Genomic DNA, 20693 nt, shown 5'->3' on the forward strand with positions numbered 1-20693 from the left:
CCTTCTATATACGTTTAACATGCTATGAATTATTATGTTGTAGTACCTAATGCACATGTAGGTTGTAACACTAATTATAACCACGTTATAAACCCAGTAGCAGGATTTGATTTGTCTTTTCCTGTTACAACTAGAAATATAGGGCACCTGGTAACTCGGGCATTCCCATTCAGAGCTAAGTGTTGCCTTGTGCACAGCAGAACCTAGGGGAACAATATCAGAGCACAGCCACTCCTCTGGCTGTACTTCTCTCAGACATAGGAATGCTGATAGAGTCCTAGCAATGTAAAGGAAATGAAAGTAGTCCTTGTGAAAATAACGCTTCAGTTCCTTAAGTTGTTAGATGACTATTAAATTGCTGAAAAGAAGTTACAGGAAGATTCTCAGAGCTTGTTTGCTGAGATGACGTTGCTGTAAAACCTCCTATCTCGTGAAGTGTAATACTTACTTAAAGCAATTACACTTCTTGTTTGTGTGGGTCTTTTTTAAGTATTTAGCGTAATATTTGTCAAATTAATTCACAACATCTGTTTTTCTAGGTTGATCAACTCCAAAATGTTATCTCAGTGGCTGTGCCGAGGTAACAAATGCTTGTTTTCACGCAACTTAGAACTGAATCCAATCAAGTTGGCTGCTTTGGCCAGAAGGATCCATTCCTCAGTAAAACAGCTTTCTGAATATGAGTTAACAGAGCAAACTACACAGAAACATGAAAGGGAGGAGTTGCCTCGTAGTACAGAAAACAATCATTTTGGAAGATTACACGTACCAGTGATGGTGGAGGAGGTTATTAATTGTTTGTCTCCCCAGTCAGGCCAGGTAAGTTAAACTGGTTAATAGTTATCATGTACTCTCTATCCAGAAGAAAAATTTATAACTCTTCTAGAGAAGTGAGTCACTAGGACTATTCCACCTTTTAAAGCTTCAAATGTTTTTGCCATCCAGATTAAGGTTTTATATTTAAGATAGTAGAAATCTGGTATCTACATGCCTGACCTTAACAAATCCTGCAAAATAATCAGTGTTTGCTAAAGCTGTGGCATTCAAGTAATGTCTTGCTTTTGTGCTTGCTTTTCTAGATTGCTCTTGTGCATTTGTTGAGTGTTAGGTATGTAAATTACTAATGGTAGCAGGGAGGAGTTCTTATGCATGGTTATGTCATTGATTTGTGAAGATCTCTTTCTTTTCTGTAAGGGCTAGTAAGTATGTAGGTTAAACCAGTCATTGTAGAATCAGTTATGTTAGAAAAGACCTTCAGATCATCAAATCCAGCCATCAGCCTGACCTACTGAGTCCAGTCACTAAACCGTGTAGCAGAAGTGCTGAGTCATGGCCTGATCCAGTGATGGAGCACCTGGTGGGAATGCAGGGCCAACCCAGGGGAGCTCAGGTACGTGCAGTGTATTTGGGTGACCGGAAGGGCTGGAGCCAGGATTGAACCTCCTCACCCTTATTCTCACTGTTCTAGTCCATTTCAGGTACTATGTTTCCTTATCATGAGGTTATATTGTATGAAGTGGTGTCTACTGTAGTTACCAAGTGACATTATGTAATATTAGAAACAGTTTTGTATCAGTTCAGGTCAAGCGTTGCCAGCTGCCTGGTTCTGCCAAGGTGTTGTGGGAAGATTCCTTTCGGGATCTGGATTTGCTCAGATCTGCCTATGCTTAGGGTTGGTATATTTCCACTGCAGGTGTTATATGCAGTTTAGGTATACTGTTTCACACTCCCTTTACAGAAGGTAGTAATATAAGTGGTGAAATTGTTTACATCTGTGAGGTCTTAAATATGATTGTAACACTTTTCAATGTTATGGGGAAAAAAATAAAATAAAATACCAAAACAGTGAAATAACGTGTTGAACTTAAAGTTCAGATTTCATTAATGTTTCAGAACTATCATGACATTTTTGTACAAGAGGTAAATGTATGAATTGTGACACTGTGTTTAAAGATGATTTTTTTTTCCAGTTGTCTAAGTATCTACTTAGGAGTTTAGGCTAATGCGAGGGACTATTTATTAAACTTTGCTTGTTGATATGTAAAACTTCCTTGAGTGGAACTTGCAAATGAAACTGTTCCTCATTCTAAACTGCAGAGATTAACTCTGGTCTCTAAAGGCTTTTTAAGCATTTAAATATTTATGAATGTAAAGCAGCATATTATTGTTTCTTATTTTTTTTTCCACATCTGTGCAGATTGTTGTGCAGAGATTCTTGTGCTAGTGGTCAACCAGTAATGTTAGAGATAAGAGAATGAGTGTCATCTTGAGCAAAGGCATTTATGATGTGTCTAAACTATTAAACATAATTGAAAAGGTGTTTTTTTAAAGATGGTAAGTCATGTATTTTCAGCACTTTATGAAGAGTGAAGTTTTGGAAATCAGTGTGCTAAAGGGTGCAGTGTGTCAACCAAGTTTTGTTAGAGCAAGCGTCATCAGTGAAAGTTTGAACTAAAACTCAGACTGCTTTTCTTTGCGTGGTACAGTTTCTGTTGAAATAGCTGTAGAAGTAGGAAGGCCATGTTTGGTTGGTTGGTTATAATTATTTTTGGGAATAGGAAGCATCAATTCTCATCTTGGATTTTGTTTTTCTACCTTCTCTCTTGCATGCATTAATGTTTCCTTTACTCAGTTTTAGTACAGTTCTGTTCTTTGTTATTAAATAAAATAACAAGAGGGCCTTTATTTCTTGTAGTGTCCGAAGATGGTTTGCCAATAGATAGAAAATCCAGTTAGAAAGACAACATTCTCTTTATGATTTTGACCGGTAAATGAGGTTGCTGAGAACATAAATGTTACTTTAAGAGTGAGTCACAGCTGAGATCAAGGTGTTAGTACCCTCCCACTGAATATTTATGTTGACTGACATCTCTGTGGAATCTATCAGGGATTTAAGTGACTGTAGTTCCACTTCTCTTTGAGTCTCCTTTTATTGCTTTTAGAACCTATCTCCACGAAGTCTCTTTGGTAGTCGGTAGTCCTTTCTTGAAAACACATTGTCCAAATATGTTTTTACTGATGTCCTTTACTTTTCCTCAATGAGAAGTCCATTGCAGTAAATCCACAGACCAGTCATTTCTCCTTTAAGTGTACTGTATTGACCAATCCACATTTTAGCTGTCTCAGTCTGCTGGTGTTCCTTACGTGTACTTGACTACTGTTATTGCAGTTCTTGGGACAGTTAGAGCTTTAAAAGTAGTGAAAGAATCAAGTTTACCTTTTCAACATGAATGCCTTCAGACATCACCAAGTACTTTTTTCCTCATTTTCACTCTTATTTTTTCCTTATTTTCTTCCCTTTGTGTCAGTCATTTGCCTTTTTGCTAGTCTCACAGTGATACCAAAAGTAATTGCACCAGCTTTGAGTTCTGTGAAACTCTGAAATTTTAATTGTTCCTGTGAGGATCTTCTAACAAAGGTTCTTATATGTTGTGGAGTTCTAGGAAATCTGTTTTGATAGTGCTCCAGCACAAACAGTGGGTTTTCAAATTTAATAGTGAAACTTGTTATCTGGTTTTGCATTAGAAACAGTTGTCTAATATAGACAGGAATGTAGATAAATTAAGTTCTAGGAGTAGTACTTGATTTATGGTAGTTCTGCGAGTTCTTCCTTTTTAATGTCCGTAATGGTGGGTGATCAAGGTAGTGGTGTGGATGAATGAATGAGACCATTAACTCCTTTTTCTCCAGTCCTTAAGCAATTCACCTAGAAACATGGAATATCTGACAATCTTTTTATCAAATTATGCTGATTTTTGCTTTAAAAAGAAGATTATTTTCCTCTGGTAATTTTTGTCTCACATCTTGTATTAGCTGACATTTCTTCCCTGTTGTGCAATCATGAATTTACTATACCGCTTGCATCAAGGGAGTGTCTTTGCTTCGGAAACAACATGATAGGGATATCTAGCTTCTAGAAAGAAGCATATGCCTTAAAAACACCCAGCTTTGCTATGAGCTTTCAGTCTTTTGGGCCAGCATTCTTTTTGCTTGTAAGTACTTCTAGTTTTGTGCACACACATGTCAAATTAAAGGTTCATTTTCAGCAGGAAAGGAGTGTGAGCGTGGCCTTCTGAAGTAACAGAAGGAAACCTCAGATATTGCTGATAGTGTCACATTGGTCTTTTGTGACTGAAGTGCTGCTTGAGTAATTGGTTTGAAGACAGTAGCCTTTCACCTCCTGAAGTTCTGTTGCTGCTGCTGGTTGTTGTTGATCCATAGCATAAATGCTTCCTTCTTACTACATGGAACTTGTTAGTCAAGGTGGCAATCAATCAAATGAAGCTGAGATGGACTGCTGGTGTTCTAAAGCCTAGTCTATTGTGAAGGTATGTCTTAGTTTCCTTAATCTTTGCCCATATGTCAGTATTTGTTTACTTTTTCTGCCTTATACTGAATGTAAGCTCTTAAGGATATAAATAGCCTTCCTTTCTAGAGCACCCTGCAGCGTGGACTTCTGTTTTGTGAGAAAGGTTTCCAAGTATCATACTTTATAAATAGTTATATGGCTATGTTGGTGGCCAGTGTGCTTGTCATAGTGCTTCCAAAGCCATCTGCAAATGATTTGACTGGTACAATACATTTACAGTAAAGGCTCTCAGAATTGAAGTGTTCCATGATACCTCCAAGATAAACAGGAATTTGAGAAGGGACCTGGAAAGATGTGTGCTGAGTTCTCAAGCTGTATGAAGTGTTTTGTAGGGTGCAGCCAAAATACCAAGCTCTGCACAGAATATTAATTACATAATGAGACAAGTATTGAAACCATAGAGTCATGGAATATCCTGAGTTGGAAGGGACCCACAAGGATCATCAAGTCCAACCTCTGGCTCTGCAAAGGACCGTGTAAATGCAAAAGGTCCTTCAGGTATGGTGGCTCTGGGTTGTACCCAGTGTCCTGGACAACTTGTTCCATGCCCGCTGCCCTCTGGTGCAGACCCTTTTCCTAACCACCAGCTGTTCCTCCCCTGACACAGCTCTGCCTCAGGCTCTGTCACTGTCACCAGACAGCAGAGCTCGGTGCTGCCCTGTGCTTCCTGTGCGAAGCTGCAGCTGTCTTGAAAGCTCCCTGCAGCCTACTCTGCTCTGGGAGCAACAAACCTGAGGCTCTTGACCATTCTTCCAGTGTCTCTGCCCTGAGGCTGAGGCCCAGCCCAGGCCTCAGCACTGGAGAGGGACTTGGGCACCTGGCAGGCTGTGGGCATGGCCTTCCCTCTGCACTGGGCACAGAGCACCAAGGAGGGATGGAGTGCCACGGGGGTGCCCCCTCTTATTGCTGCAGGGCACTGCTTAGAATGTTTAAGGTGACTCTGAAAAATTAAAAAAAAAAAAGAAAATCCTTGAAAAAGTTGTTTTTGCAAAAAACAGAATACATTTTGCAGATGGAATATAAAAAAGAAAAATATTTTTTTGAAATCATTTCATCTAATATGTGCACAAGGTTCTTAAATACCTGTTCTTATTGAGTAATGACATCTGTTTGTATGGAGATGTATTTGTATTTCATCTCTCATGAAATGAGAGAGGGAAAATGGAAACAGGGAAGAAAATGTGACAGAAGATGGCATTTGAGCAGCTTGTTAATTGAGGGGGTGGACAAAGTCCAGTCATACTCTTAATTTGGAGTATCTTGCTTTGCTGTCTTCTGTAGCAGGTCCTGAGAAATAAAGGGATTATAAATTCCCTAACAACAGACAAATTAAAATACCTAGGATTTGAGAGTGCTGCACATCTGTTCGCTTTTGAAACTGATACTGCAATGTGCTTAAACCCTTGGTAGCAGGAAATGATAAAGTCTTATATTGGATCTCAGATATGGCAAGATATGAACAAGGCATGGTCAAGAGTCCCTTAGGAGTTGAGTTTTTATGGAACTTCAATGTTTCAGCACTGTAGAGAGAAATTGTAAAACTTGAAGGAGTTGGGCTGGGAAGAGTAGGTTGATGACTACAGCTGCACAGGGAAGAATCTTTTGGTTATAATTCTTGGGTGTCTGCCCAACCACCTCTTCTTCCCACCTGCAGCATGGCTCTCAGTAGGCAAATCTGAACGCTGTCATCAGCAACAAGACAGCTCTCAGCAACTTTGTTCTGCATCTTTCTCTATTGCAGCAGGGGAAGAGAAGCCTGCAGCTGCTATCTCCAAAGAGACCAGCAAGGGAGCTTGGTCTGCCTACTGAGAACAGTTCTGCAGATGCTCCAGATTTCATTTTATTGTAATACCAAGTTAGCTTGCTGTTATCCCTCTATCGTGTAACAAATGATAGTGTTTCAGGAGACTATTTAAGAGTCTGTGTTATGCTCAAGCAAGATTCAATGCTTTTGGGTGACTCAGCTTGTAATGACGCTATATATGCTCTCCTTTTCTGTTGTGACAGCATTAGTCTTTGCACCTCTTGGGGAAAACTAATAAAATTCACCAGAAAGTAATCTAAGCCCTTTAAATTTTAACTTGAGTGAGCCTGTGATCCCAGAAAGGGTGATAATTAATATATGTAGCTACTCATTTCCTTCCCATCTAGTGCCGTGTGCCTTATTTAGTCAGCCTTTTGGCTAAACTTTCTTATTAAATATTTGAATGCTGGTTTGCAAACAGCAGTACAGACTTTTTACCACAAAAAATTACTGGGGGTTTAAGATTGTAATGGTACTATGGAAAATATCTCCAGGTTTTTCTTACTGTCTTGTATTTCTGTTTAAGGTAATCCTGTTTTGAGCAGCTTCCTGTGGGCTTGTTCCATATAAATAAATAAGTCAGATATAAACTACCAAATTGGATGCCTCAAATTAATGGGAATCTGAAATCATCCAAATGTACACTTTTTTTTTCTTCCTTCCAGAGTTTGAGCACATATCATTCTGATGGTGTTTATTGTTGGCTCAGCACTTCAGAAACAAACAGGAGGCATTATTTCTGGGGCAGTACTCATATTAGCTACTATACAATTGCTGTAGGCATCTGGCAGCTTAGACTTACAAGTGTGCCTGCGTGTCTGGGGTTTGCTGACTATAAACATGTAAGTACAGATGAGATCTGTAGTTCAGCCTTTGTAAAATTTTTAAATACCTTTTCTATTCTAATTGTTTTTCGTTAGATGTAGCTGAGGAAGGATATCAGCTATCTTTCTAAGTTTAGTGATTAGCTGAAGTCATTCAGAGGTTGCAATTTTAATTTCATATGGAAGTGTTAATAATTATGTCCTTGAGTCATAATATCATTAAATTTCATTCCAGACATCATTACTCTTAGGAAAGAGAATAAAGTAAATAATGCACGTTGCAGAGAGGCCTTACTGAACTCTCTAAAAGCAGGTGGCAAGGGCAAGTGATGGTAGTTTTTGTTTCCTTGGCTTCTCTCTTTTGAAAGGAAAGGGCCCATTTACTGCTTGTGGCGCTGAAAAATTTTGCTGCCAGTAGTTATAGGATGGTTTGGATGGGAAGGGACCTTAAAGATGATGTACCTTGAAGAGCCTTGCTGTGGCTGGAGTACCTTCTGCTAGACCAATGTGACGTTGCTCATAGTTCTGGATGTCTCACTCGGTTACAATAATGTAAAATTTGGCTGTCAGGTTTCATGCCAAGGCAAGGAGTGCTTCTTAGTGTACAGAAGTTCTGGATCAGAGATCCCTTTGCTTCCAAGGATAAACCTCTGAGAAATAGTATGATTTTCCTGTTAACACAGTCTTGCAGGGCTTCTGTGAAAGACCTGTGAGGTTGACGACTGAGAAAGCCTTGAGGTATTGTAAGGCAAACTGTATGTATTTGTGGGTGAAATTTCCTAGTGCGTTTTGTAGAATCAAGAGGAGAAATAGAGGTACGTAGTCTTAGAAGTACGTGAAGAATTTGAGTAAATGCCACTGTTTTTGTTTTGATACCTGACATTTTCATAAGTGGAGTAAGTATTTTCTGAATTTCACAAAATTGCCATTTCATACATAGCTGCAATCAGATCAGACCCTCGTGAGGAAGATATATTCTAAATTAATTTTGAGGATATTGGTTATGATTGGCATGTGCCTCAAAATATCTTATCCATTGTAACCTTTTTTTTTTTCCTTTCTCTGTGGAATGATGTTGATGATGGAAGTTGCTGTAATGCTTGAATACATACCTAGTCTACAGCCTTGTGGGTGTTTCAATTGTATACAAGTACAGTTTAGTAGTATCCTCTGTTCAAGTACAAATTGAGGTAGGTGCAAGAAATGGGTCCTGGTGGCAGCTTTTTGATGACTTGCTGAATAGACCAGATGTGGAGAATATTTTTATACTGTACTTAATGTAATGCATTATGTAAGAAGGTTGTTTTTTCTACATGCCAAATATTTATTTGGATGTCTTTTTGTTGTGAAAATTATTATTTTCCAAATTATTTTTTCTCCAATTTATCAATTGTCTACTTAACCTCTTTTGTGATTGTGCGTGGTTTGGCTTAAATAGAAATTGTGCCTATCTGTGGCCTAGTGTGTACATACAGCTCTTTTTCTTTAATTTTTCCTCGTAAATTAACTTCATATTAAAACATAACATTATTTTGGTTCCTATTTGAAGTGATACTAGAACCTGCACTTCATTACTGGGTTATGTTTATTTTTGGAGCTCCTCACAGGAGTGGTGGACTGCAAAGTGCTGCTTTTTCAAGAGTGTGGCTGGGGTTCTCAGGTTATCTAAGTGTCTGTGTATCATACATGTTTCTCTAGGTTTGTAGTAATATTTTTCATGTGTGGTGATACTCTCTAAGTTGTGAACAAAATGATTAAGAATCAAAATAGATGCTCTTTAGATCAGAATATTGAGAGTCTGATCTGATTTACCATATGAAGCAAAGTATCTTTGTAAAATATTTTATATTCTCGTAACAGAAAAGAAATATTTGTATACTAAAGATTAAGTAATTCAAATTAAATTGCAGTGTTTTAAAAATATCCCAATTAAGAATGCTCATTTCCTTACTTCTGAGATAATTTTTGTCATTTGAATGTGGGTAAGAGCGAAGTATGTTTTAGTAATTTTTTTTTCAGTTGTGGTTTTAAGGGTGTGCATTTTCTTAATTTATTTAGAGAAGTACTAAAACCCTTCCAGCATTTCTCTAAAAGTAAATTTCTCTGCAAACAAATCTTTATGATCCCACAAATAACTTTTATTGCATGTCTCACTGTGCCAACACTTTGTTAACAATCATTTTTATTTAAAATAATGTTAAAAGCCGTGCCTTTTGGCAGTCAAAACAAGTATGCCTCTTGAATTTTTGTGTATTTAACAGGAATTGAAGGCATAAGGTAAGTTCTTAAGTAGTTGTGCAAAAACAGAGATAATCTTTGCTCTACGTGGTTTGTCTGTGTGTATATAAGGTAGTGGTACATAAAGTAAACAGATTCAGGATGTGTTGGGAGGAGGGAGGAGCCTTATTTATGTCAAGCCAAAATTTGGATCAACTGGAAAGGAGTTTTCTCTGTAGAACTGGGAAGATTGATCAATATTATTGCTTGGAATTCATCAGGGCAGGCAGCTAAACCTTCGTACTTGGCTTTTCAAGATTAGACTGAAGTTCTTGTTAAGTGGCTTTAGGAAGCTGTGCATCTTTTGGCTTACATGAGGTATGTGCTTTCAACAGATGCCACTCTTTCTAGTAGTAAGAGAAGAGGGGAAAGATTCACAGATGTCTTATGTTTTCTCATGGGTAATTTTTATCTGCTAGTACTTTGGTGTCTGAAGTGCTAGCATCATGGAGAAAAATCTCAAACTTTTTAATCAGTACTTCTGCTTCCTAAGAAAAATTGTTCTAGCTTTCTGACTGTTCCAGAAGTATGATCTGACTAAGCACTTTGTAAATTTTGACAGATGCTGTTCTTTGAAAGCAGAAAGATTACCGCTGTGAAGTCTGAAATGAGCAAAGTTTGTTTTGTTTGAGTGGAGAACTTGTTTTCAATGAAGAATAAGTGACTGAATACAAACGGCTGGTGGTCTTGAACTTATAAGCAAGCATTCAGCTAGGGAAGGTACAAAAATGACAAGGTGACTTCTTCTAAGTGGGAAATTGTATCTTATTGAAAAGTCCTTATTAGTAGAATTAGTAGGAATCTTCTGTTTCTTAAGGAGTAAACTCTAACTTGGTCAGAACTCCTGTTTTAGTTACTTGTATTTTCTTTCTGAATAGCGTAGTACTTCTCAAGGAGCTTTCTAATATGCATGTTTTATAACACTAGTGGGATATCTTTATAATGCATAGATCATTGGGGGTAATGCCCCAGATGTGACTTGTTGTAATGTTTTAAGACATTATAAAATACTTCCAAACTCATCTAGATTGTTTTGTTGACTTGACATGATCAGGCTGTGTTTCCTGTCCTGGGGAATTTTGCAAACTTAGTAGATAATTAAGATTTGCTGTACTTCTTTAGTTATTTCTTGGTAAGACATATTACAAATATACACCTGTTTTTATAAATAATGTTCATTAGGGATTTCTTCAGCTCTTTTCAGTTTGTTTTAATCTGTTATTATATGGTTACTGACAGAAGACATGTCTAGAATACTGAAGACATAAATGCTCTACAAGATTTCTAAAAGAAAAATATTTAACAGCCTTCTTGGTTTATAGAAAGGAACATAGCACCTGTAGCAGAATTGCTAAGTCACAGCTTGAAGCACTGATTGAGCACCTGGTAGGCAGGCAGGGCCAACCCAGGGGCGCTCAGGTGCATATAATGAGGGGAGGGATGATCCACCCCTTCCCAGACCTCCTGTAAGGGCTGGCAGTGCAGGCAGGGGTATGTGCTGGAGGTCCCTGTGTAGCTGTGGCCTTCTGAAGGTAAGCAGCTTTTTTTCTTTATTTCTGTGCCCATTTGAGCAAATCCTCACATGCTGCAGTCTGGGACCTTGCTAATCTGCTCTTATTGCTGTACTTTCCGTTGCATCATGGCACTTAATAAAATGACGTTTTGCAGTATTTTGGCACTTCAGTGCATGCTTATACATGATTTTCTTTTCCTGACAAAAACAACAGCAAACTTTCTTTTTTAATTCAGGACTGTAGTTATACAGCTGCTGGTCTAATCATTAGTTTTTCTTTGAACAGACACAGACTTAAGGGGGAGGAAAAAGTTGCGTTGCATGTATTTTATATTTTATATCCAATCTCAATTATGTCAAGAGATGGGAAGTTGACTGGAGGATGATAGGAGCATTACAAGAGATGTATTAAAAACCCAGTGAAGGAAAAATACATCTGGGCACTATATATATAATTTTTGTCCTATGACTGTATTATCTTTTTGCAGCTACTTGCATGAAGATCATCCAGGTGATTCCCTCTGTAGAAGTTGGCAGATAAACTGGACTAAATAGCTTCTCTGTGAGCAGTGATGTTTCCTGCAATGTGCTTTGTCAAGAATTAGTACTGAAATATTTCACAGTTCAAGTTTTTTTTTTTTTACAGAGAATTATGTGCACATTTTACTTCTTGATTCTAGATGTGAGCAAATCTTGTATCTGGGAATGAAGCTGTTGTTCTGTTTGAATCTGTTTTCCCCTTCTGTAGGGTTTAAATAATGCAGCAGAGGATAACTAACAATTCAGTTTTTGTCCCTTACAATTGTGGAGTTGAGAGGCTTTCCAGGTTTCATCAGTTGTTTCTATGTTTTTTGTAATCTTTATGTAGAGTACTTGATCACAGATAATGATGGCTGCTAGATCTAAGTTAATAGGAGAATTGTAATTAAGAGATTGCTAATGCAGGACAACCCCCTAATTGTGCTAAAAACAGTTCAATTCTTTACTAAATTATCTGCATTTGAGAAAATGCATTGATTGTTCTTCCTTAGTTTGATTGATGTTACAGGATACAAGTTGGCTTTCTTTCAGACTTAGCCATAGGTTGTGTTCCAGGATTGCACCTCATTCTCCAACTATGAACAAATACTCATCCTAAAGAACTAAAGTAGATCTAATCTGGAGTAAATTGCGTGTAGGATTTCAGAGAAAAGAGTTATTTTGACACTTAAGAGTTCTTTTCTGGCCTGCTAAAGTAGGCATTGTCAGAGGGAGTATGCTGTGAGAATAAGCAGATGTTTATTTTGTTCATTCTTGTACAAGGCCAAGTGTCTTTATTTGGCATTCACTGTTATTGCTATTTTGAATGCTGAATTTGATTTTGCATAATGAATCATGTCCTTACAACATCTGAGTTACTCATCGATAGCTATTTATTATAGAATCCTAGAATGGCCTGGGTTGAAAAGGACCTCAAAGGTGATCTAGCTTCAATTGGGCAGGTTCACCAACCACTAGAGCAGTCTGCCCAGAGCCACATCCAGCCTTGCCTTGAGCATCTTTGTGGATGGGCAGTCCACAGCCTCTCTGGGCAACCTGTTCCTGTGTGTCACTGCCCTCTGAGTGGAAAAAACTTCTTCCTAACATCTAACCTAAATCTCCCCTGTCTTAGGACCAGGGGGAATAGTTTTAAGCCATCACTATCCGCCTATCTAAGCAGTTGTTCCCCCTCCTGAGGTCTTCCCAGAACCTGCTCTTCTCCAAGCAAAACAAGCCCAGTTCCCTCAGTTATTTATCCTCATAGATATATTCATTCAAATTAATTGCTGGGAAATGATCTTTACAGCTGACTTTCAGGTAACAGTATTATTACTTTTTTTTAAAAGAACTTAGTTACGACTCCATCAGCATCACAATTATGTACAAACCATTGAGTGCCAAGCAGAAATGCCCTTTTCCCCTCTTTTTCAGAGAGGTAAAGAGGTCAACATCTCTAATTCAGAGTTTGGTTTATTGCTTTGACATCCACTTAGAGTAGTAGGTGCATAGCAGATCTGGAGCTTGTGCGTTTGAGAGCCAGGAAAAAGATAGTAATGTGACTTACTTATGTGGTACAGTGACTTCCTGGGCAGCATATGGGAACTGTGTGGTGGAGGTTCCAATGTTCATCTGTAAACTTGAGTGCATTTCTTATTGATGGTATTGGTATTGCAATTTTCAGTGTTGCTTAGCTTTTGAAAACAGTGCTCATATTGAAGGAGTTGACTCCTACAGGATGTGTGGGAAGCAGGATGCGTAGGTCATGGCTGCAGGAGCAGGTAAGCTGCCAGAGTGGGTTGCTGCTCCCCATGCATCTTCATCTCTGTGTGTTCCTAACTGTTTGGCCAACTGTTTAAACACAATGATGTGGCAGAAAGCGTTATGGCTTTTTCTTCTGTGTTACTTTCTATGTTAGTAAGATAAATTGGCATATGGACGTCAGCAGCAATGCTGTGAGAAATGCACTAGCAGCAGGAAGACTTGGATATGAGTAGTTGATGTATAACTCCTTCCCCCCCCCTCCAAGGCACAGCATCCTGTGAAGCTTTACCCTTAAAGCTCTTTGGTAGGTTGTTGTTCTGACTTAGCTTTTCTTAATGTCAGGTTTCTTGCTTGTTTTAAGCTGATACGGCTTGACAGACTTCAGACTGCAGTGCATTGCCTGATGCCATCTGGTTATATGTTCTTGCTCCTCTGATACAAAACTGCTTTTTTACTTGCAGTTGTTTTTCAGATGAAGGAGAAGCTGTTACAACCTGTAACAATAGCACCAATGCAAAGATAGTGTCAATAATGTACATCTGCAGCTGAAAATGGGTGTGAACAGCCTGGTATTTTCAGAAACAGTGCTGTCAGTTCAGGGCTTCTCAGCAAATTGCATGCCTTGGTTCTAGACACTTCTTGTCTGCTCTTCTCCAGCTTGCTCAAACTGGTTGTTCCCTCTGTGTTGGCACTATCATAGTGTTACCTGAGGGAGGAGAAAGCTGCCTTCTCTCTGTGCTTAGCAGCTCTTATGTCATAGCCCTAGCAGTCAGAAGGAGCAACAGACAGAGAGGTCCTGCTGTTAAATCTAACTTATGTTTCTGGAGGTTTACAAGAATAGCAATAGAACAGTCTTTCTCCCAGGATTATTTTCCCATTAGTTTACTTTTGCTTTCTGTTCTAGGGCTGCAAAATATCAGTTTTGTTATGTGCTATGGCAGAATTCCTGTAGGAATTTTAAAAACTGAAGTAACCTGTATTTCTCTCTCTGGGGAAATGGCTGAGAACTTCTCACCTCCTCTCCCACACCACGCTGGTTTAAGACCTTACTGCTCAAGTGGAAAATGTTCAGGCTCCAATTGTTAAAATTAGTTGGGACTTTCAGGTGGCAGAAAACAGTATCTTTCAATGAAAGATGATTGATATTTTCTTAATAATAAATAATACTCTTAGAGGAGCTTATAAAAAGGCAAGTTTGAAATCTGCTTCAGCTTCAAAACTATCTGAAGCATTACTTACATTTAGTTTTTTGAGTTGTTTTTCCAAAATGGAATTCTAACGGTACCCTGAAATTCTCGCCTTGGTAAACCAATTGAACTGTTGTATCAGTGTATACTTTTGCAATCTAAATTTAAAGCGAGACTTTATCTAAGAAGGTCAATGAAACTACTTTTCTTTTGATCTTGCATCCTTGTGGATGCCTGGATAGTTCTTCTGTAAGAGAAGTTTTACTGGATGAGTCAGTGCGCTGAGTCATAGGCAGCATGAAGCCTGTAGTGCTCTAGACTAACTAATTGGTAACAGTCTCAAATTTAATTAAAGCACAGTTGTCAGCTGTGTTACTGATTGACATCCCAGTGAAGTATTTTGGTTTTGGCAACTTACATTAATTGTTCTCTGTTGTTTAAAATTTGTGTGGTTTAAGATCATCTTAATGTTTAAGATTCCTCTTAATGATCTACCATTGCTGTTATCATCTCGGTGTTTTCTGATTTCTATACTGCTCACTTGGAATTTTTTCTTGTTAGGTAATGTTTTCAGTAATTATGCTCTTTATCATGCTTGTGAATTAACAGATGTGTACAGTCCTTTGAGGGTGTTTTTCTTAAAATTTTCTTCCTTAAGAACAGTCAAATCAGCACAGATGAATATTTTTTTCTCACTTCAACTCTTCCCAATATTTTTAAAGTATGATGTGAAATTAAAACGAGTAATCATTTTGGGTTGACTTGCAGATTACATGTTCAACTGTGATAGTTTTCACTTCTAATGTTCATCTCATACCATGCTCTTAGATAACAGATGGCTTCTGTTTATCCTAGTGTGCGCCATCTTCTCCAGATGATGATGGTGGTTTCCAGTGACTTGGGACATTGGGACCCTTTCTCCCTTTTTTCTTGTTTCTTTGGGCATGCTCTTCCTTTGCCTCTGCAAGGAGCCTCATTGAAAGATTTGTGTTGGCAGGAAAGAGATAGATAGTGTCTTGAAGCTGTACGCCTTTCATTATGGAAAAATGTTCAGGGTATTGGGTGAAAATCATGGTTTGATTGTATTTATAATTTTTTTCTTAATCATTTCTGCTGTTTGTTTGTTTTTAAATCTACTGGCTCTGTGCATGACTCCTGATTTTTCCAGCTGAGAACTGGGGAAGGAAAGCTTGAATCACTTGTAATGCACTGAAACTTTTTTCCAGAGACCAAACCTGGAAGTAGATGTTTTGATTACTTACTAGTTAATCTTGACCAATTTCTCAAAGTGTTTAGCTGTAAAGATCTTAAAAAAACTGGAAGAGCATCAGAAATAACATTGCTGATTTGCATTGAAAGTACACCTGACAAGCTATGCATTTGCTGCTGGTGCCCAACAAGTGCTAATGGAAGTCTTATAAAAAATGTGTTAGGAAATGCTTATTTGTCCATCCTGCACCTTTAAGCTTCTGACAGGTTATAACAGTGTTATATGTTAGCCCTCTCCCTTCCACATGATACCCATAGTTCCAGTTATCTGCATGAAAAATACTTTCTTTTATTTGTTCTAACTTGATGCCTGATAATATCATCAGGTTCCCTGAGCTCTTGTATTTTGAGATAAGTGAATCATACCATCTGCTCCAGCTGTATGAAAGCAGTGTTAATAGTCCCCCGCAGAAAATAGCTGGAGGCTTCGGATGTTGTATTGGACCAGAGAGGTGTGTCCTAAGGGACTCCTTCTCCTCATTTCCTGTCTTGTCCTCATCTAAGCATAGTTTCATATGAAGCAGCAGTGACTGAAGATTTTCTGGTCTCTAAAATGACCATGAAGCTAGCTCTGAATTTTTTTTTTTTGAATGAGTGGTTTTTTTTTTGTTTCGCATTTATGAATTTCACTCACATAATCTTTCTTTTAGGAGTGCAAGGCTTACTCATAGAGTTGTAGAATGTCTTAAGTTGGAAGAGACCTTAAATATCATCTAGTTCCAACGTTCCTGCCAGGACAGACTTCCCAAATACTAGATCAGGCTGCCAGTGTGGGCTGCATCCAGGCTTGGGACATGTGTATCTTCTCTGGGCAGCCTGCACTGGTGTCTAACATGTAACCTTTATTTCCCATCTTTGAGTTTAAAGCCCTTTTCCCCTGTCCTGCCACTACCAGACCATGTAAAAAAGCTGTACTCTGTTCTGTTTATTCTTTTGAGTACTGGAGGGACATGGTGAGGTCTCCCTGGAGCTTTCTCCAAGCTAAACAAGCCTAGCTCCTACTTGCACTTGACCTTTTTCAAGCTTGTTCTGCTATGTGAGCCCACTTTTCAAGCCTGTAAGCCTGTCACCCTCTATGGCATCCTTTTCTTCTCTTATGTCAACTGCACCACTCAGCTTAGTGTAATCTGTGAACTTGCTGATTCTGCACTTGATCCCACTGTCTGCAGCATTGATGAAGATGTTTAAGAGTCCCTGTCCCTAGGTGGACATGTGGGTGACAATGCTAGTCAGCAGCTTCCACCTGGGCAGTTCATAGGTTCATAAGGTTGGAAAGGACCTACAAGATCATCTAGTCCAACTATCCTCCTATCACTATCCCTACCCAACTACTGAATCAAATCCTTTAGCACCTCATCTAAACGCTTCTTGAACAGCGCTAGGGATGGTGCCTCAACCACCTCCCTAGGCAGGCCATTCCAGTGCCTGACCACTCTTTCAGACAATCTTCTGTCTGTGACCATCCAACCAATTCATTATTCACTGAGTATCCCAGTCTTCAGATCCATATGTTTTTCAAATGCAGGTGATATTTCCCCATTTCTGCTCTTAAGTTTTTGTATGAGTTTTTGAATATGAGGAAGAATGACTTGATGCAGATCCTCTGCCGCCTTGTTTTTTAAAGAATTTCCTGTTGTGCTCATTTCTTTGCTTTATTTACCTTGATCCTTCTTAGTCCCATTCCTGCTGTAGCCGGTCTTATTGCTCCTCTGATTGTACACTTGCTGTCAGAGTGTTTCCTGACTTGGCTTTGATGAACTGTTAAAAATATATTTTAGAAATATACTGTTTTTAATAAAATTGTTTTTTTTTCCATGAAGCTATGTTAACTGTGCGTGTCAGTTTTTGAAGATATGTGTTTTGAATATAGTCACCAAATTATGTGTCGCTGAAACTCAGAATAAAATGAATTTTAAAGCAAAGTGCAGCATAATGAGAAAACATCTTTTTCAATTTGTGAGAAACACTGAAGGTATAAAGCAGAGCTTTTACCTCCTTACAGTCACTGAAGAGAGTAAAGCTCTTCTGGAGGCACCCAATTTCTGAATAGAATGATATCCTTCTAGTCTTTTCCAAGGTCTTCTGTCAGAAACAAGAAAAGTTTTCTGTTCTGATCTCTTGAGGCTTTGATTTTAAACTGTTATTTAGTAACTGTTGTCAGTTTTGTGTATTAACAGTGGTGGTAGCATCTTTGGTAATAAAGATGATGTCTGTAAAGGGCTCCTTGAACGTGTTCAATGTTGGCTCTGTAGTTACAAGTGGTGATATTTTCCTATTCCTGTTTTCTACAGACAATTTTTATGTACAAATACCCATGTTTTTGTGTTTTAGTTCCCCAGACTTCTTTGGGCTTAGCTATTGCTGGTCGGAATCTGTCTACGCTCAACTGGTGCACTGAGGATGAAGAAATAAGATTTGTGACTTGTAAGTGAGGGTTCATCATCTCAGTGCAGAAGTACAGAACATCCTGCCAGTAGCAGGAATGTCATTCCCTCTATGGAGAGGAAATAGTTGAGAAAATTTTCAATTACTATTTCATAAATTCATCCCGTTTTTTTTCCATGTGGAAGACAATGCTTCCTTAATAACACAAGTAAATAATAAATGATGATAGTGTCTGCTTTTTAACTCTGCAGTTTCATACAATATTTTAGTGAAATATTTGTGGATTGTTGTCTGCATGCTTTGATGTATTGTGTATTACAGCCACTGGTTTTGCCTTGCTATGGTTATTGAGTGCTAAAGCTGTACAAAGATTCTTTCAGTTCACATAGGTCTCCTTGTCAGGTTTAAAATGTGAAAAGAAAATGCATTAGATGACATTAGAAGCACTAGTCTTGGAGCATTTGTTAATCTCTTGTTTGCTGGTAGAGAATAACTGGAGAACAAAGGTGTAATGTCAGCAAATGTTATGCAAGAGTTCTCTCTTTTTGTCCTGACTGGATTGAGGGGGCAAGAATATGTGCTCAAAGAGCTGGCACTTAGAAAATCCAGAAGATAAGGTGCAACTCCTACTGAGGCATAGAACAATCAAATAAGGTAGTGGTTTTAGAATAATTTCAGAAGCTGTAGTAGTGTAACAAGCAAGTCAGTAAGTGGGCTTGGAAACATGTTCTTAGCACACTGATCTTTATGGTTTTGTAGAGAGCTGTCCTGACTGACTTCAGAATGTCTTCACTTTTTTCTCAGCGAGTCATATTGTTTGCAGTAGATAGTAATAGTCAATTAAACATTATAAGCAAAATAGCGGAATACAAGGAGCAAGTTATCAGAATCGACCATCCAGCTGTTCTACATAGGAGTTAAACACTTAGTGAAATGGTGATTTTTATCGCAGTGAATGATTTGAGAGGTTTGAGTTATGAGTTACCATACCAGACTAAATTTTTCAAGTGTTTATATGATATTTTTGATGGAATACATTTTGGAAAGAAGTATATAAAAGCTAAGTGATGGTTTTGGTCAGACACACTATATTTATGAAACTCCCAGGTTTAAGCATCATAACTAAGATGCCAGTCGGGAGACACGTGTGAGAGCATGCCATCCCTGAGTATATCTGTATCTGTCAAGCTTAAAAAATGATTTCCTCTTGAAATTGCTTCCATCCTGCTTAGTGAGGCTGTAGAATGAAAGAGAATGGATGTGGATATGCTCAGTTGATTTAACAAGTTGGATTACATTGGTACATTGACTTTTCTTATAAATAAATTTTCATTAGTTTAGCTCTAGTTGGCTCTGAGCAGCTGGGGTCAGCTGTAACCTTTATTTCTGAATGTAGAATGAATTAGTATGTGTGACTTCTAGGAATAACTGATTGCCTTCAATCATGGGTTCATATTCTTCTGTTTACATCAATGAACATAAAAAAAAAAACAGTGGGATTGCTGTTTGTTTTTTCACTTTTGCAAGTATAGGAGTCTCCACTGTAGTGTTAATGACGTGGCATTCATGGAACAAGTTGTGCTTTATCCTTGCTTTTAGAAGCAACCATTAAATCTTACCTGTGAAAACGACTCCATTTTATTGTCTGAGTTTAAATGTTAATGCTGGAGGAGCAGAAAGGCTAGAAATAATGTTCCTTCTCATACAGTTTTACTTGGTAAGTGCCCCGCAGTTTATTAATTGGTGATATTCAATAAATCCTTCAGCTGACAGGTTTTGATGTAAATACCTGTTAAGTGCTTTCAAAACCTGAATCTTCTTTGTATTTTATTTTGATGGTAGTTGTCAGTTTTTTGTTTGTTGTTTTTCTTCCATTTTTCTTTGTGGTGTTAACCACATCAACTCCTTGTCTTGTAACATGCTACTGCAGCTCGAACTTGCCTTATAAACAGCCTTGTCAGGATGTGAAGTTCAGTGTGATGCCTCTTTGTAGCTTTTGGTGAGAACTTGCAGTAATATCTGTTGAAATGCAAGCTTTTAGTTTAACAGCTTTAATGTAAAATACAGCTTGAGTTGCACTTAATGTGCTTGTTTATTCTTTTTGTAATTAACATCTGCAAGTCTTTTGAAAAAAGTAGAAACAATAACACAAAAGTGGGTCTACCTAGCTTAGTCATGACATTGCATGCTGTGATTTCTAGCATTGTGTGCTATCTTAAAATACCTCAGCTATACAAGTGAGGATGCTTTTCTCATTAAAAAGAAAGTAATGATTGTTCAGAACAGAAATTACGGATGCATATTATTTTTCAGTGCCTGATGTCAACACCACAAACACTTGAAGCATTTTTTATGCCAGTAGTTGCATGTTGCCAGTTAAGTCTTTTATTCATATTGAACTAGCTGCAGTGTTGCAACAAGAGACTAGAAGTTCCTGATGTTCAATTATACGCTTTGGACAATGCAATAGGTGCCTTCTGTAATCACTGGGTTATATGAAAGCTATATTTATGCTTTGTTTTTAAGCTCGTTATTTTTGCTAGTGGTGAATGGTAAGATTTTTCTTAGGGTCTCTGTTGAGTTTTGATTGCTATATTAATGAATCAAAGAGTATTAAAGTAAATAAGTCATACTAGTCTCACTAGGAATTTGAACTCATATTTGTGGTAGGAAATTAATCTGGTTTTAATTGCCCATGAGTCTGAAGTATGTTCCTTTTTGTGAAGCTGATCTCACATAAATATAAATCAGTAACTGGCTGTTCTTTAATTATGTATTACAGTAT

General features: G+C 38.0%; 1 protein-coding gene across 1 annotated transcript in view; it reads left to right on the forward strand.

Annotated features, from left to right (window-relative positions):
- METTL15 (methyltransferase 15, mitochondrial 12S rRNA N4-cytidine) overlaps positions 1–20693 on the forward strand; it is an 87373-nt gene that overhangs the window by 565 nt on the left and 66115 nt on the right. Inside the window, exon 2 of the mRNA XM_065755426.1 lies at positions 540–819. Coding sequence (XP_065611498.1) covers positions 556–819 — 264 coding nt within the window. The 5' untranslated portion in view covers positions 540–555. The remainder of the gene's footprint in view (positions 1–539; positions 820–20693) is intronic.

The sequence above is a fragment of the Cyrtonyx montezumae genome, unplaced genomic scaffold (genome assembly GCF_038088225.1).
Source record: "Cyrtonyx montezumae isolate F1298 unplaced genomic scaffold, pur_monq_1.0 scaffold_10, whole genome shotgun sequence".
Classification (NCBI taxonomy): Eukaryota; Metazoa; Chordata; class Aves; order Galliformes; family Odontophoridae; genus Cyrtonyx; species Cyrtonyx montezumae.